The following is a 17,391-nucleotide window of genomic DNA, read 5'->3' as shown; positions in this document are numbered from 1 at the left end:
CTGACTGAACTCCAGTGAGGAAAGTGTTTATGGTGTTTATCCTTAAACCCAAATTCAGCACGAAACCTCACACATGACTGATATTTATCTGTTTGATAAAAAATAGGGTTAAAGACAAATTTGAATAAAAAGTCTTTAATGACCTCATTATTATACTTTTACAAAAATAAGCAGGAGTTTGTGAATAACATCCCTCAGGAGTCCCTCAGGGTCTGATGAATTCACTCATCATTATCATCATCACTGGGGTATGGAGGAGAAACCTGAACTCTGATTCTCCTTTATTCCTCTTTTATCAGTTCACTCAGTGCCGTTCTTCTCTCCACTTGTCTTCTTTTTCTTCTTCCTCTGTTTCTTCTCCTTGTTACTCGGAGGCTGCTGAGCTTTCATTTTTTTAGCAGGAGGTTGATTCTGTGTTTCTGACTCACTTCTCTTCTTTTTATTATTCTTTCTCTTCTTCTTCCCCTCTCCTCCTCCTCCTCCCGGTGTGTCTGTAGTGTCTTTACCCTCCAGTATCACAGGCTTCTTGCGGTTTTTGCGTTTCTTGCTCTCAGGAAGGAATCCTTTCTTCTTTTTCTTTGGCTCCTCTTCCTCAGTCTTTTCCTCCTCTGTCACTTTCTTCACCTTCTCCACCTTTGGCTTCCTGACAACAGAAGTGTGAAAATTAAAACACAGTCTGAACCGTTTACTGGCGAGCTCTGATTTAGGCCTGCTGTGCTGTGCGTGTGTGTGTAAAACACTGTTAAATCAATGGCACTGTTTATATACAGAACATGGATCCTGCTGCTTGAGCATTAATGAACTACTATCATGCTGAAGGGTTATAGACTGAGCTGTAAGAAATAGAGGTACAGCATCATCATCACACAAAAACAAGAACAGACTAACACACACTGCATCTTCACGCACAAGATAAATAAAAAGAAGGTTTAAAATGAAGGCTGTGAGCTCAGATGCTATAACCAGGTCCCCAGACCAGGGCCTTCATTATTGTTATCATGTTGTTAGTAATATTAAGGTAAATATGTAAATCTAATAAAATCCTCAACACCTAATAAATCAATACTGGCTGTAAAATTAAACCAGATTTCATTTCCAAGTCTGGTGTAAGTTCCAGCCCTGATCCCTGATCTGTGAGTGTGTTTAGTAGAATTTGGGACTCACTGAAGGCCAAACAGCTTCATGACGCTCCAGTACGTGTCCTCCAGCTTCCCCGACTTCTGCAAACTCCCATCAGCATTCATGGACCTCAGAGCGCTCCGAAGATCATCTAGCTTCACCTCCAGCTTCTGCTCAGGAGAATAAGTGTAACATTTAGATTTAATAAAGAACTCTCACAGCACGTGTGGATTTGACCTGCTGGTGTTTATAAAGTTCTAATCAAATCCCAAATTAGTGGTAAAGGCTTCTTCTCCTTCCTCACGGTCTTCTGCTGTTTAGTTGTGTTGGTATTCAGCATTAATGAGCTCAAAGCTGAAGCTTATTTGATGTATATTAGACGCCATTATCCTCTTCCTCACCAGAGCGATGTAGATTTATCTCATTTATACACCTGAGGATTAAAGGTCGTGCAGCAGCATCTGACTTTCTGATCAGTGGTTCAAGGTCTTAATCACTAACCACATACGGCCGCTTTAAATAAACAGCAACACTGAGAAATCCAGAATCAGTCCCCAGTACAAGAGGAGGAGGAGAAGAAAGAGTGTTAATTACACATTAACACACAATCGTAGAGCCTCACAGAGAAGTCAGCTAAATAAAATAGCTAAATAGATAAAGAATCTAACATAATAACAATAAAGTGTTAATAATAAAGAGTTTATGACAGACATGTTATTAATGAAGTGTTAATGATGGTGTTGAACAACAGCTCATTACCTGATGGTGAACTGTTTTGACGAGGAAGTGAGCGAGCTCCAGCGCTTTCACTGTCTTCTCATGAACCGCTTTGTTTTTATACTCCACCTTTTGTAGAGTCTGTGACACACACACACACACACATACACACACACACACACACAGAGGGAGAGAGAGAGAGAGAGCGAGAGAGAGAGAGAGAGACGCAACCCTTATATTGTGTTTACTGACTCTGCTCCCAGACTAGTACACTTGTGTGTGGGGTGGTTTAATGTGTGCTACCTGTGTGAGCTGCTCTGTGGTTTTCTGATAGATTTCAGTACACTGAGCAACAGACATCAACTGCTTCACCTCCTTACACGGCAAAGCTCTGAGCACCATCACACATGCCTGAGCCTGAAACACAAACACACACACAAAACAAATATGAAAGTTTAGTAGTTTATTACAGGCAGAGTGAATATGTGAATAACCCCATCCACTCTTACCTGTACCTTTGTTAATCTACATCTTAATGCTAACAAATATTAAAAAAATAATGTGAATATGACAAGTGTGTGTTTGTTTGTGTGTGTGTGTGTGTGTGAGAAAGAGATACCTGTTGGTGTTCTCTGACTCCGCCCGTGATGCTCTCCACCGCTGTGTCCAACAGATTTACACACAGGACCTATAAAATCCAAGCAACTCGTTTTAGACTCTGAGCATGTTCCTGAGTGTTCTTCAAACTGTGTGTGTGTGTGTGTGTGTGTGTGTGTGTGTGTGTGTGTGTGTGTGTGTACTCACGGGGAATCTGTTGAACAGTTCAATAAACATGTCTCCAGTCAGTGGACTTTTCCGTCGCGACATAAAGGATGTGAGAGCATCTTTAAAACACAATGTTACTCTCTCCATGTCCACTTTACCCATCATCCTCTTCTGCACATGCAACACACACGCACACAAACACACACATATAACTGCACCAATCTGACAATAATCCATCAATTTCCTGTTATCATTGTGTGTACGAGTATGAGAGTGTGTGTGTGTGTGTGTGAGAGAGAGAGACAAAGAGAGTGTGTGTGTGTTTGTGTGCAGGAGATCACGTACCTCAGCTGTGTCTTTGGAGTCTGTGTCCTTAATTACACCTCTTAACACTTTAACCAGGTAGAGCGCAGCACTGCAAACACACACACAGACACACACACACCAGAGAATATGTTCTAAAGTTAGATTAGGGGATATGCTGAAAAATGAATGGTTAAAGAACAGAAAGAGAAGGAATTAGACAGTGTGGGCATTATAGACTGTTGTGATCAGTACAGTTCTGTTGTTAGTGATCAGCTCAGTGTTTAAAAGTCTCACCTGAAGTAATACAGCGCCACTGATGAGTCTGACAGCTTCTGGGCTCTACCAACCAGACGCTCCAACATGTCATGAAGCTCCGCCTCTCGGCCCTCCACCTCTCTGCAGTAATGCTTTCCACGACACAGCTGATTCCTGTCTCACACACACACACACACACACACACACACACACACACACACACACACACACACACACAGTGTGAAGTGCTGATATTGTGGATTTAAACAAATCTACATGCTCTCTCACACACACACACACACACACCTGAAAATGTGTGCAGCCCTGCGCAGGAAGTCCTGCTCATGTTGCCCGCTCTCAGAGCTCATGCAATTCTCAATCACACTGAGCAGCGGCTCCACCAACCCCAACACCAACACACTGCTGCCCTGCTTACACAGGAACACGTCCAGTAGGTCCAGCACCTACACACACAGAAACACACTCAGGATTAATCAATATCTTACACATAAAAACGAAAGCTCTCAGTAGTACACTCAGCATTTGTGACCCTACTTTAATCTTAAAGTCCCGGACGAGGGTTTTCTCCTTGCGCAGTCGCTCCTTCTCGTCCTTTTTGGCCTGTAATTTCTTCTTCTGCTCCCCGAACAGAGTCGCCAGGTTTTTATCCAACTTCATCATGGCCTCATCATCCAGCTCCTCATCCTCGCTGACATCCACCTCAGTTGCCTGAAGACCAGAATATAACCAGTGTGTCATCACCACACCTCAGGACTCGTGGGTGATTTATTTTTATGAAACAGGATGTTATTTTGTTTTAGGCAAATATCAGTCAATTACGCTTTCAAAGGATAAAGTGAAATGATTTGTCCCTGAAACTGAAACACTGAAACTGAAAAACCTGTGTGACTCAGTCACACACAATTATGACTCATTTTAATGAATCGATTCATCTGAAGCACTTTTAATAAATCTGATGTATTTACAGGTTCATACCTCCACCATATGTATACAATCATGTATTTATCGTTAAGGCCATCATTAAAAATATTTTGGTTTGCAGTAACAGTAAAAAAAAAAAAAAATAAATAATAAAGGTCAGTAGGTAGGTCTATTTTTTTTTTCAAGTTTCAATGTAAACAAAAAGTACAATTTTGGTGATGGTGATTATGTGTGACTTTAAACAAATTAGCATATCGTGACATCACTGACTGGGTCTTCAACCTTCAGGCGCATCATTGCAGACCTTATTTTAATGCTGGGCACAGTTTTTTTTAGAAAATCGCGCCAAGTTAAAGCGGTGTCAAGCTGTTTTAATGAATTTATTTAGATGTATTATTTTACCCGAACCCGTATGACTTTGAATGGTGACCGCGAACATTTTGTTTACTGCGGCCGCAGCCATCATTACCAAGCGCGAACCGTTGCCTCTGACAGTGAATGAGAGAATGAGACTAAGCGAACGCACAGGCCATAGTGTGACATCCGTTAACCAGTAGTGTAAACATAGATGACGTCACGGGTTTTTATTTAAAAGAAAGAACATAGCCTTCGTTTGTATGTAGGCCTAGGCAATTTATATATTTACAATACTTACTAAAATATAATTAATATTATTTTATTGCTTTTGTATTAGTTGTTTGAATAGTGAAAAAAAAAAAGGCCGGTGTTAACGCAAATTTACAACCGGCAAGTCGGTCGCACTTAAAGCAAAAAAAATAAAAATTGAGTCGGTCCAAATTTAACAGGGTCGGTCGGGTTATGGCAAACAAGAATATTTTTAAGGATGGCCTAATCATAAAGCTAAAAATCACTAAACAATGTTTTGATCATCACTCAAGTGATTCACCTGATTCACTCAATAATCATTGAAAATGAATAGTTCAGAACGAGTCATTGATTCACCGTACCAGAGCGTTCTGCCCCTGCAACACCTTCATCAGCTCCAGACGGAAATTCTGATCCACTTCCTCCTCCTCCGCCATTGAGTCATCATCATCATCATCATCATCATCTACATCGTTGTCTGAGGAGTCAGATTCCTCTTCATCCTAACGCCCGGAAAATTAAGATTATATATAACTTTACAAGATCAGAAAAATATTATCAGTTTTTTATGTACTGTACATACAGCATTCATAACTGTGTGTGTGTGTGTGTGTGTATATATGTGTGTGTGAGTGAGGGCTGAAGAGACCGACCTCTGCTTCATGTTCTTCATCTTCCTCTTCCTCCTGTGTTCTCTTTTTCTTCTTCTTAGTCTCTGTGTCCTTGTCATCAGTCACAAGAACACCACTATCCTCCTCATCCTTACTAGGGTCCAGAACCTTAAACAACATCACAGCTCAGGTAAAAACCACACACAGAGAAACAGTGTGTGTGTGAGTGTTTGTGTGTGTGTATGTGTGTGTGTGTCTTACATTCAGTATAGCGGTGAGTGCAGACTGTGTGAGATAAGGACACACTCGGCTGAACGCCGTCTTACACACACTGCGGATGAGACGGCTGGGCTGAGCGAGTAGAGACAGCAGGATGTCTATCACCACCTCTACCCAGTGAGGCTCCGCCCCTTCAGTCTTCTCGCTGTCTGAAACACAGTAATGTTTGTTGTTATAAAACATATTGAGCAGGTTTAGTGTTTGAAAAGGGAGTAGAAGGGTATTAGAGGGGTATTAATGAGGATAAAGAGGGGAAGGACACTGTGTCAGAGCCAGGACTTGTCTCACCTGCATCACTCTTCTTCTGCTGCTTCTTCTTCTTAGATTTTTTGGCCTGTGCTTGCTCCATACAGCTTCTCAGATCATTCAGCAACTCCACACTGTCATCTGGAGCCTACACACACACACACACACACACACACACACACACAGTTATTCAAATATCCACTCCTCTGCCTGTAATGAACTACTATGGTTTTATTTTGAGTATCAAGTGACTGTGTGTGTGTGTGTGTGTTTGTGTATATGTGTGTGTGTGTGTTTGTGTATGTATTATTGACCTTAAACATCTGGATGCCGATGATGAGGAAGAGGTGCTGGAAGGCTGAGTGTTCAGGAGCTGCAGATTTCTTCATCTTCTTATTGAGAGACTCAACTGACTGCAGCATGCTGCAAGCACACACGGGGAACGCACACACACACGCTGAGAACGCACGTACAGCTTTACACACGGAAATATTTGAATAAATGTGATTTATGTTAAAACAATGATGTTCTATATGATGTATGTAATGATATCAGTATCATACAATCACATGATCACCCACAACCTTGAGCATGACTTTCTGTTTTGTGTGTGTGTGTGTGTGTGTGTGTATATGTGTGTGTATGCGCACGTGTATATATATACCTGTCCCAGGCCTGTGTATGGTCTGCGCTGAGTGTGTGCGCACTCCGGACGTGTTTGGTGCGTTTGAGCAGCATGTTACCAAACTGAACAAGGCCGTAGACCCACATGGAGCCGTCTGCCATCACACCTAACACACTCCTCCTGTTCACTGCTTCATTCTGCACACTCTCACTGAGCACCGGCAACATACTCAGAGAGTGTAACACACTGGGGGTGGGGTGGGGGGTTACAATAATATCATTAAACAAAGAAAAACAATGAACACTGCAGCAGCTCCAACTAGAGTGATTCACGTTAATGTTTCTCACACACACACACACACACACACACACACACACACACACACACACACACACACACACACACACACACACACGTACCTGAAGAAGGTGGAGCCAGTGATGTTGCGTGTGTTCTGGTCTAAAGGAGGTGACAGTTTGCACTGACTCTCTGGGATTTCAGCTGTGGACTTCAGTGTGTCAAAGAATGCATGGAAGAAGATAAACCTACACACACACACACAGACACACACACACACACACACACACACACACACACACACACACACACACACACACACACAAAAATAAGGAGATGTGTGCATAGTGAATGTAAGATATTAGAAAGGAGTTATGGAGAAAAGAAGCCCCTCACGTATGTGTGTGTGTTCAGTACCTGGCAATCTCCATAACAAGCGCTTCATCTTTTTTAATCTGATGGTTTTCCACGATACAGGAGAGACGGTGAATGATCCAAGTCCTCAAACGTGACACACACTCCTCGGTCCTGACAAAGTAAACACACAGCTCTCAGACATGCACAGGTACACACAGCTTTCTCTCTCTCACACACACACAGCTCTCAGACATGCACAGGTACACACAGCTTTCTCTCTCTCACACACACCACTTTCTCTCTCACACACACACAGCTCTCAGACATGCACAGGTACACACAGCTTTCTCTCTCTCACACACACAGCTTTCTCTCTCTCTCTCTCACACACACACACACACACAGCTTTCTCACACACACACACACGCACACACAGCTTTCTTTCTCTCACACACACACAGCTTTCTCTCTCTCTCACACACACACACACAGCTTTCTCTCACACTCACACACACACACACACACACACAGCTTTCTCTCTCACACACACACACACACACACACACACACACACACACACACACACACACACAGCTTTCTCTCTCTCACACACACACACAGCTTTCTCTCTCTCTCACACACACACACAGCATTCTCTCACACACACAGCATTCTCTCACACACACAGCATTCTCTCACACACACAGCATTCTCTCACACACACAGCATTCTCTCACACACACAGCATTCTCACACACACAGCTTTCTCTCACACACAGCTTTCTCTCACACACACACACACACACACACACAGCATTCTCGCACACACACACAGCATTCTCGCACACACACACAGCATTCTCGCACACACACACAGCATTCTCGCACACACACACAGCATTCTCGCACACACACACACCATTCTCGCACACACACACACCATTCTCTCACACACACACACTATTCTCTCACACACACACACTATTCTCTCACACACACACTATTCTCTCACACACACACACTATTCTCTCACACACACACACTATTCTCTCACACACACACACTATTCTCACACACACACTATTCTCTCACACACACACACTATTAGCTCACACACACACAACACCCAGTCTCTCAACACACACACACACACAATTCTCTCACACACACACACACCATTCTCTCACACACACACACACACCATTCTCTCACACACACACACACACCATTCTCTCACACACACACACACACCATTCTCTCAAACACCACAACACACACCTTCTCTCACACACACACACACACCATTCTCTCACACACACACACACACCATTCTCTCACACACACACACCATTCTCTCACACACACACACCATTCTCTCACACACACACACCATTCTCTCACACACACACACCATTCTCTCACACACACACCATTCTCTCACACACACACCATTCTCTCACACACACACACACACACACACACACACACACACACACACACACAGCTTTTACTGATATCATTAACATCTGATCTCACTGAGGTGTGGGGGTGGCGTCAGAGGCAGCGTTCTGGGTCCTTCTCTGTTTGCGTGTGCTGAACTCGAGCAGCTCTGGGATCTTGGGCTGACAGAAGGACTCTCTGAGCCAGTTTGTGTAGGATTTGAGAGCACTGGGTTCCACATACTCCAGAACCTTCCAGAAGGATGGGACGACAGGAGCACCACGGTGTGTGAGCTGACTGAAAGCCTGCAGGACCAACAGCTGTCTCTCTACATCACTGCAGCTGCGCAGGAACTCACTCACATACTCATCCATCTCTGGGGAGAACTTAAAGCGCTCAGGGAGCTGAGAGAGACGGGGAGGGGTGATATATTACTGAGTTATACCACTCACAGAAACACACACACATATATTAATAAGCACAGAACTGACCTGTGCAGTCATGACGTGTTCACCATAACGTCTCATCACCTCTCCATTCAGAACATACTGCAGCTGAGACACAGACAACAACGGCAAGGACACGCCCATCAACCTGAACGCCAGGTAACTGAGAGAGAGAGGGAGAAGGAGAGAGAGGGAGAGAAAGAAGAAACAGGAGGGAGTTATTGAACTTGCACAAGTCTGTGTGTGTGGAGATGGTCCTGTATTTGAGGGGTTGTCCTGTACAGGATGTGTGTGTGTACTTACTGGCTAGGCCCGGTAGGCTCTGATATCAGTCCATCGATCACCACTTTGTCCCAGAAGAATGTGAAGCTGTCCTCACGCAGAGACACATGCAGCAGATCAGATGCTACAGATGGCAGCACACACTCCTTCTTCATCGAGCGTACTGCTGACTTCACCACCTCTACTAACCTACACACACAAACACACACTTACAAGACATAACAGGACATTTGTGTGTGTGTCTGTTTGTTGATGATTGATGCAGACCCCAACAGCTTGATAGAGTGTGTGTTTGTGTGTATACCGGGGCAGAGTGTGTGTGTTGATGATGGAGGTGGTCCCCAGCAGCTTGTCCAGGTAGGCGGGGCTAAGTGTAGATGAGAATCTGCGCATGACCAGCAGAAGGAGCTCCAACTGCTCTGGACTACTGAGAGCTGAACTCAGATCCTCTTGCAGCGTGCTGAACAATACCTGCTCAAACATCTGCTCTGACACCTGAACACACACACACACACACACACACACACACACACACACACACACACACACACACACACACACACACAGAGGAAGAGTAATTAAGGACTATATACAAATAACCTACAGCACAGAAGCTCTCATATCATCAGTAAATATTAAGAACCTCATTGAGGATGTCTGCCATGGTCTTCCTTGGTAAATCTTTCAGATATTCTCTGTACTGAGAGAGAGACTGCAGCAGCTTCACACAGTCCAACAGCACGTTTGCTTCCTACACACACACACACACACACACACAGAGTAAACGTCTCTGTAGCTCACAGGAAATTCTGTGTTTCAGTCCTGAGTTTGTGCAAATCTTCCTAAATATCCTTTCATATCATTCAAGTGACATATTCCTGTGAGTGTATATAATAATTACTTTGTCCAGCATACATTATTTATTTCAGTAACTCACCAATTTAATAAACATTTTGTGAAAGAATTCGAATCTTAAACAAACTCATAATTAACATGATTAATATTAGAAATAATTGGTACCATACAAGAGGAAGGGAAGTTCAGTATGTGTGTTGGTGGTATTGTACAGGGATTTTTGGGCGAAGCTAAATGTAAATCAGCTGCACTGTGTGTTTATTATACGCACCCATGTACACAGAAAATGTGTGAGTATGTGTAATTGTGTCTGTGTTTACCTTGTGCAGGCGTGTGGACTGAGACAGGGCCAGGACTCCAAAGAAATTCCCGAAGGCCACATGTTTGATCTGCTTCTGTAATGAGAGAACGAGAGAGAGAGAGAGAGAGAGAGAGAGCATGTCACTATTTATATCTGGCATCTCTACACACGCGACAGTGAGAAAGTGAGAGTGTGACACTAAGAGGATGAGATCAGACTGTGAGGAACAGCTTGTGTTCCAGTAACCAGTTCTATAATGACATTTAATCATTACATTTCTACTTCATTACTCTGTGTGTGTGTGTGTGTGTGTGTGTTTCTCACCTTGCTGGCAGTTTTCAGATTGTGTTTCTCTCTGATCTGGTCCAACACACTTCTGAGTGTGATCTCTTCAAACACACTAAGCACCTGTACATTCATACATACACAGACACACACACACACACACACACACACACACACACACAATTTGCCACAGGTTACATAGAAAGCATGTAATCAAACAGAGTGTGTAATAATTCAATCACATGACTAAATACTGAACCAGCTTGCACCATCTTATTACACAAACACACTAAATTCCACAGACTGACACCATAAACTACATGAGATCATAATACATGTGGTGCTTAAAAAATTAAAGTGCAAAGGAACACATTAACACAGAAAATCACTTAATAACTAAGCCATACTATTCACATCAGGCTGGGACACTACACAGTGCACTGTACACACCTGTCGACACAGTGACCCTGTGTGTGTGTGTAGTACCTGTAGAGACAGTGTGTGTGTGTGTGTGTGTGTGTGTGTGTGTGTGTGTGGGGTGTACCTGTGCGAGTGCTAAGCTGTAGCCGGTGCGAGCCTCCTCTCGAGCATGACACAGTCCATCTACCAGCCTCTTCAGGGTGTATTTCAGTTCATGAGTCTAAAACACACACACAGCACAGAACACTGTTGACAGGATAATAATTCAGGAGTAATGAGGAGAGACAGCACTGAGGGGTAAATGAGTGTTTGTTTCCTTTTGTACACAGGGTGATTCTGGGTAACATGAGAAGGTGTCTCAGTTTAAACACTGACTGAGGGTGACATTTCACTGGTTACTATCATCAAAGCTGTGAAGTAATACTGCTACAGGATACATTGTGTGTGTAAATGAGTGTGAGAGAGTGAGTGAGTGTAAGATTGTGTGAGTGTACGAGTGAGTGTGTGTTTGTACGAGTGAGTGTGTGTTTGTACGAGTGAGTGTGTGTTTGTACGAGTGAGTGTGTGTGTGTGTGGTTACTATCATCAAAGCTGTGAAGTAATACTGCTACAGGATACATTGTGTGTGTAAATGAGTGTGAAAGAGTGAGTGAGTGTAAGATTGTGTGAGTGTGTGTGTGTACGAGTGAGTGTGTGTTTGTACGAGTGAGTGTGTGTTTGTACGAGTGAGTGTGTGTGTGTGTGTGTGTAAGAGTGCGTGTGTGTGTGTGTGTAAGAGTGCGTGTGTGTGTGTACAAGTGAGTGTGTGTGTGTGTACGAGTGAGTGTGTGTGTGTGTGTGTACGAGTGAGTGTGTGTGTGTGTGTGTACGAGTGAGTGTGTGTGTGTGTGTGTACGAGTGAGTGTGTGTGTGTGTGTACGAGTGAGTGTGTGTGTGTGTACAAGTGAGTGTGTGTGTGTGTGTTCGAGTGAGTGTGTGTGTGTGTGTGTTCGAGTGAGTGTGTGTGTGTGTGTACGAGTGAGTGTGTGTGTGTGTGTGTACGAGTGAGTGTGTGTGTGTGTGTACGAGTGAGTGTGTGTGTGTGTGTACGAGTGAGTGTGTGTGTGTGTGTACGAGTGAGTGTGTGTGTGTGTACGAGTGAGTGTGTGTGTGTACGAGTGAGTGTGTGTGTGTACGAGTGAGTGTGTGTGTGTACGAGTGAGTGTGTGTGTGTGTACGAGTGAGTGTGTGTGTGTGTACGAGTGAGTGTGTGTGTGTGTGTGTGTACGAGTGAGTGAGTGTACGAGTGAGTGAGTGTGTGTGTGTACAAGTGAGTGTGTGTGTGTACAAGTGAGTGTGTGTGTGTACAAGTGAGTGTGTGTGTGTACAAGTGAGTGTGTGTGTGTACAAGTGAGTGTGTGTGTGTACAAGTGAGTGTGTGTGTGTACAAGTGAGTGTGTGTGTGTACGAGTGAGTGTGTGTGTACGAGTGAGTGTGTGTGTACGAGTGAGTGTGTGTGTACGAGTGAGTGTGTGAGAGAGAGTGCGTGTGTGTGTGTGAGAGAGAGTGCGTGTGTGTGTGAGAGAGAGAGTGCGTGTGTGTGTGAGAGAGAGTGCGTGTGTGTGTGAGAGAGAGTGCGTGTGTGTGAATGCAAGAGTGAGTGTGTAAGAGTGAGTGTGTGTGTAAGCGTGAGTGTGTGGAAGAGTGAGTGTGTAAGAGTGAGTGTGTAAGAGTGAGTGTGTAAGAGTGAGTGTGTAAGAGTGAGTGTGTAAGAGTGAGTGTGTAAGAGTGAGTGTGTGTGTGTAAGCGTGAGTGTGTGGAAGAGTGAGTGTGTAAGAGTGAGTGTGTGTGAGCGTGAGTATGTAAGCATGAGTGTTTGGAAGAGTGAGTGTGTGAATGTAAGAGTGAGTGTGTAAGAGTGTGTGTGTAAGAGTGAGTGTGTGTGTGTAAGCGTGAGTGTGTGGAAGAGTGAGTGTGTAAGAGTGAGTGTGTGTGAGCGTGAGTATGTAAGCATGAGTGTTTGGAAGAGTGTGTGTGTGTGTACGAGTGAGTGTGTGTGTGTGTGTGTGTGTGTACGAGTGAGTGTGTGTGTGTGTGTGTGTGTACGAGTGAGTGTGTGTGTGTGTGTGTGTGTACGAGTGAGTGTGTGTGTGTGTGTGTGTACGAGTGAGTGTGTGTGTGTGTGTGTGTGTGTGTATACGAGTGAGTGTGTGTGTGTGTACGAGTGAGTGTGTGTGTGTGTACGAGTGAGTGTGTGTGTGTGTACGAGTGAGTGTGTGTGTGTGTACGAGTGAGTGTGTGTTTGTGTGTACGAGTGAGTGTGTGTGTGTGTGTACGAGTGAGTGTGTGTGTGTGTACGAGTGAGTGTGTGTGTGTGTGTACGAGTGAGTGTGTGTGTGTACGAGTGAGTGTGTGTTTGTACGAGTGAGTGTGTGTTTGTACGAGTGAGTGTGTGTTTGTACGAGTGAGTGTGTGTGTGTACGAGTGAGTGTGTGTGTACGAGTGAGTGTGTGTGTACGAGTGAGTGTGTGTGTACGAGTGAGTGAGTGTGTGTGTGTACAAGTGAGTGAGTGTGTGTGTACAAGTGAGTGTGTGTGTGTACGAGTGAGTGTGTGTGTGTACGAGTGAGTGTGTGTGTACGATTGTGTGAGTGTGATGAGTGTGTGAGAGAGAGTGCGTGTGTGTGTGTGAGAGAGTGTGCGTGTGTGTGTGAGAGAGTGCGTGTGTGTGTGTGAGAGAGTGTGCGTGTGTGTGTGAGAGAGAGTGCGTGTGTGTGAGAGAGAGTGCGTGTGTGTGTGAGAGAGAGTGCGTGTGTGTGTGTGAGAGAGAGTGCGTGTGTGTGTGTGTGAGAGAGAGTGCGTGTGTGTGTGAGAGAGAGTGCGTGTGTGTGTGAGAGAGAGTGCGTGTGTGTGTGAGAGAGAGTGCGTGTGTGTGTGAGAGAGAGTGCGTGTGTGTGAATGCAAGAGTGAGTGTGTAAGAGTGAGTGTGTGTGTAAGCGTGAGTGTGTGTAAGAGTGAGTGTGTAAGAGTGAGTGTGTAAGAGTGAGTGTGTAAGAGTGAGTGTGTAAGAGTGAGTGTGTAAGAGTGAGTGTGTAAGAGTGAGTGTGTAAGAGTGAGTGTGTGTGTGTAAGCGTGAGTGTGTGGAAGAGTGAGTGTGTAAGAGTGAGTGTGTGTGAGCGTGAGTATGTAAGCATGAGTGTTTGGAAGAGTGAGTGTGTGAATGTAAGAGTGAGTGTGTAAGAGTGAGTGTGTGTGAGCGTGAGTATGTAAGCATGAGTGTTTGGAAGAGTGAGTGTGTGAATGTAAGAGTGAGTGTGTAAGAGTGTGTGTGAGAGAGTGACTGTGAGTGTGTGTGAGAGAGTGACTGTGAGTGTGTGTGAGAGAGTGACTGTGAGTGTGTGTGAGAGAGTGACTGTGAGTGTGTGTGAGAGAGTGACTGTGAGTGTGTGTGAGAGAGTGACTGTGAGTGTGTGTGAGAGAGTGACTGTGAGTGTGTGTGAGAGAGTGACTGTGAGTGTGTGTGAGAGTGTGACTGTGAGTGTGTGTGAGAGTGTGACTGTGAGTGTGTGTGAGAGTGTGACTGTGAGTGTGTGTGAGAGAGTGACTGTGAGTGTGTGTGAGAGTGTGACTGTGAGTGTGTGTGAGAGTGTGACTGTGAGTGTGTGTGAGAGTGTGACTGTGAGTGTGTGTGAGAGAGTGACTGAGTGTGTGTGAGAGTGTGACTGTGAGTGTGTGTGAGAGTGTGACTGTGAGTGTGTGTGAGAGTGTGACTGTGAGTGTGTGTGAGAGTGTGACTGTGAGTGTGTGTGAGAGAGTGGCTGTGAGTGTGTGTGAGAGAGTGACTGTGAGTGTGTGTGAGAGTGTGACTGTGAGTGTGTGTGAGAGTGTGACTGTGAGTGTGTGTGAGAGAGTGGCTGTGAGTGTGTGTGAGAGAGTGACTGTGAGTGTGTGTGAGAGTGTGACTGTGAGTGTGTGTGAGAGTGTGACTGTGAGTGTGTGTGAGAGAGTGGCTGTGAGTGTGTGTGAGAGAGTGACTGTGAGTGTGTGTGAGAGAGTGACTGTGAGTGTGTGTGAGAGAGTGACTGTGAGTGTGTGTGTGAGAGTGTGACTGTGAGTGTGTGTGAGAGAGAGACTGTGAGTGTGTGTGAGAGTGTGACTGTGAGTGTGTGTGAGAGAGTGGCTGTGAGTGTGTGTGTGTGTGTGAGAGTGTGACTGTGAGTGTGTGTGAGAGAGTGACTGTGAGTGTGTGTGAGAGTGTGACTGTGAGTGTGTGTGAGAGAGTGACTGTGAGTGTGTGTGAGAGAGTGGCTGTGAGTGTGTGTGAGAGAGTGACTGTGAGTGTGTGTGAGAGAGTGACTGTGAGTGTGTGTGAGAGAGTGACTGTGAGTGTGTGTGAGAGAGTGACTGTGAGTGTGTGTGAGAGAGTGACTGTGAGTGTGTGTGAGAGAGTGGCTGTGAGTGTGTGAGAGAGAGTGACTGTGAGTGTGTGTGAGAGAGTGACTGTGAGTGTGTGTGAGAGAGTGACTGTGAGTGTGTGTGAGAGAGTGGCTGTGAGTGTGTGTGTGAGAGTGGCTGTGAGTGTGTGAGAGAGAGTGAGTGACTGACTGTCAGTGAGTGACTGAGTGAGTAATTGATTGACTGAGTGACAGAAAAAGCAGAAGCTGGGTGAATGTTAGCTGGTCTTAAATAGAGTACAGCTCTATTTAAAACACAGATGCTGTATCGATAAATCAATAAAGAAAAGTAAATGGAGATGATAATGGATTTGATGACAAGAAAAATAAAATATAAAAAAGAATTAAGAACAGTAAGCTTTAGAAAAGATAAAGAACAAGAGGAGAAGAAAATCTGATAAAGAAAGAAGATGACAAACTAATGATGATGTTAGATGAAGAGGAGGAGGAGGAGGAGTAAACCCACATAGTTCAACAAAAACTGTAAATAAACCTCAGAATTATGCTAAGCTAACGGACACAGTACGCATGCGCAGTGTGCACGTGCTGGGTTGATTATGATTATGGGTTGAGTAATGATGGAGCGTAAGTAAATAAACACTGGTGTGATGTGGGAAATATTAACTATTTTATTTAATTATATTAATTAATAATAATAGTGACATTATTTGCTCCTTGTACATTTTCTCTACCTGCTCGCTCTTCTGCACGTGCTCGATGAGACTCTCCACGGCTCTCAGGCGGGTCTCGCGCTCCGGTTTGGCGATGTCCCAGAAAAAATCCAGAAACTCTCGGTTCTGTTTCAGTACCCCTCTACTGTCTGTCACTTTGGGCCGAACCGGTTCCGTCTCTGTCTCCATCTTCATCTCCCCCATTGCTGCTGTCTGCATGTCTACATCCACCAGCACGGCAGCAGAAACATCCACACACGTGAACAGAAACGTAGTACTTCCAGGTCCACTTCCGGAATGCGACGCGTTTCAAAATAAAAGATCCGTTATGTAAAGCTCCGAGATCTTAACTTGAATTATACACAATAAAAGTACCTCAGGTGTGAGGCAATGAGGCTTCTGACATCTGTTTTAACTTTTAATTTCCATTAATACAAATACTCATAACCACTTTATTCAAATCTTTCTTACTTTTTCGTATTCATCGGTTTTGATGATTGATTCTTAAATATTAGGAGTTCAACTTAATTATTCCTGGTATGGGATTTTTCCAGCTGTCATGAGCTCTGTTTTATTTCTCTGGGTTTTATTAAGATTTTAGCTTTAGTGAAATAAAGAAAATATTTTAAAGAATAATCTTTCATTTCTTACTTTACTATGTACACTAGATTCAGTCAGTTTGGGTAAATGGCTATTTTACTGAGGTGAACCCTGTTACAGCAGCGTTACTCTGCCTCACTTTAATTAGTGCTACATATCATGTAAGGGAAAATTTAAAAAAATGTCCTAATCTTTTCTAAGTTGTTTTTTAAGTTCTTCCTGGGTTTTAGCTTCCATTACTCAAGCAGCTGGTGACCATGAAGAATTAGCGGCTGTTTGTGCAGCACAAAGAAACTGTAGAGCTTCAAAACTACTGACACTGACACTTTGACCTCAGTGATTTAGCACTTGTTTTTCCACAGTTTGTGTGTGTGAGTGTGTAAAAATGTTTCATCTGCATCATTAGCTGTGTGGCCTGCAGCCTTTTTCCACTAATTTCCCAAAGCCAATCTTATCATTCTGTGTGTGTGTGTGTGTGTGTGTGTGTGTGTGTGTGTGTGTGTGTGTGTGTGTGTGTGTGTGTTTCCTGTAAGT

General features: G+C 44.2%; 1 protein-coding gene across 1 annotated transcript; it reads right to left on the bottom strand.

The window, feature by feature from the left end:
* Nucleotides 1–119: 119 nt before the first annotated feature.
* mybbp1a (MYB binding protein (P160) 1a) lies at nucleotides 120–16,547 on the bottom strand. Its single transcript, XM_027167884.2, has 27 exons — nucleotides 16,279–16,547; nucleotides 11,279–11,374; nucleotides 10,774–10,857; nucleotides 10,469–10,543; nucleotides 9,937–10,044; nucleotides 9,598–9,788; nucleotides 9,315–9,482; nucleotides 9,057–9,174; nucleotides 8,662–8,969; nucleotides 7,186–7,296; nucleotides 6,891–7,016; nucleotides 6,511–6,717; nucleotides 6,161–6,269; nucleotides 5,889–5,994; nucleotides 5,583–5,749; nucleotides 5,364–5,489; nucleotides 5,073–5,213; nucleotides 3,718–3,891; nucleotides 3,469–3,626; nucleotides 3,202–3,336; nucleotides 2,947–3,016; nucleotides 2,641–2,772; nucleotides 2,456–2,524; nucleotides 2,140–2,253; nucleotides 1,879–1,977; nucleotides 1,165–1,289; nucleotides 120–643 (listed from the first exon to the last, which is right to left on the bottom strand). The coding sequence occupies exons 1-27, from the start codon at nucleotides 16,474–16,476 to the stop codon at nucleotides 301–303; spliced, it is 3,858 nt and encodes a 1,285-aa protein (XP_027023685.2). The 5' UTR covers nucleotides 16,477–16,547; the 3' UTR covers nucleotides 120–300.
* Nucleotides 16,548–17,391: the final 844 nt, after the last annotated feature.

Source organism: Tachysurus fulvidraco, chromosome 9 (assembly GCF_022655615.1).
Source record: "Tachysurus fulvidraco isolate hzauxx_2018 chromosome 9, HZAU_PFXX_2.0, whole genome shotgun sequence".
Lineage (NCBI taxonomy): Eukaryota > Metazoa > Chordata > Actinopteri > Siluriformes > Bagridae > Tachysurus > Tachysurus fulvidraco.
This window is presented reverse-complemented; position numbering and strand designations above follow the sequence as displayed.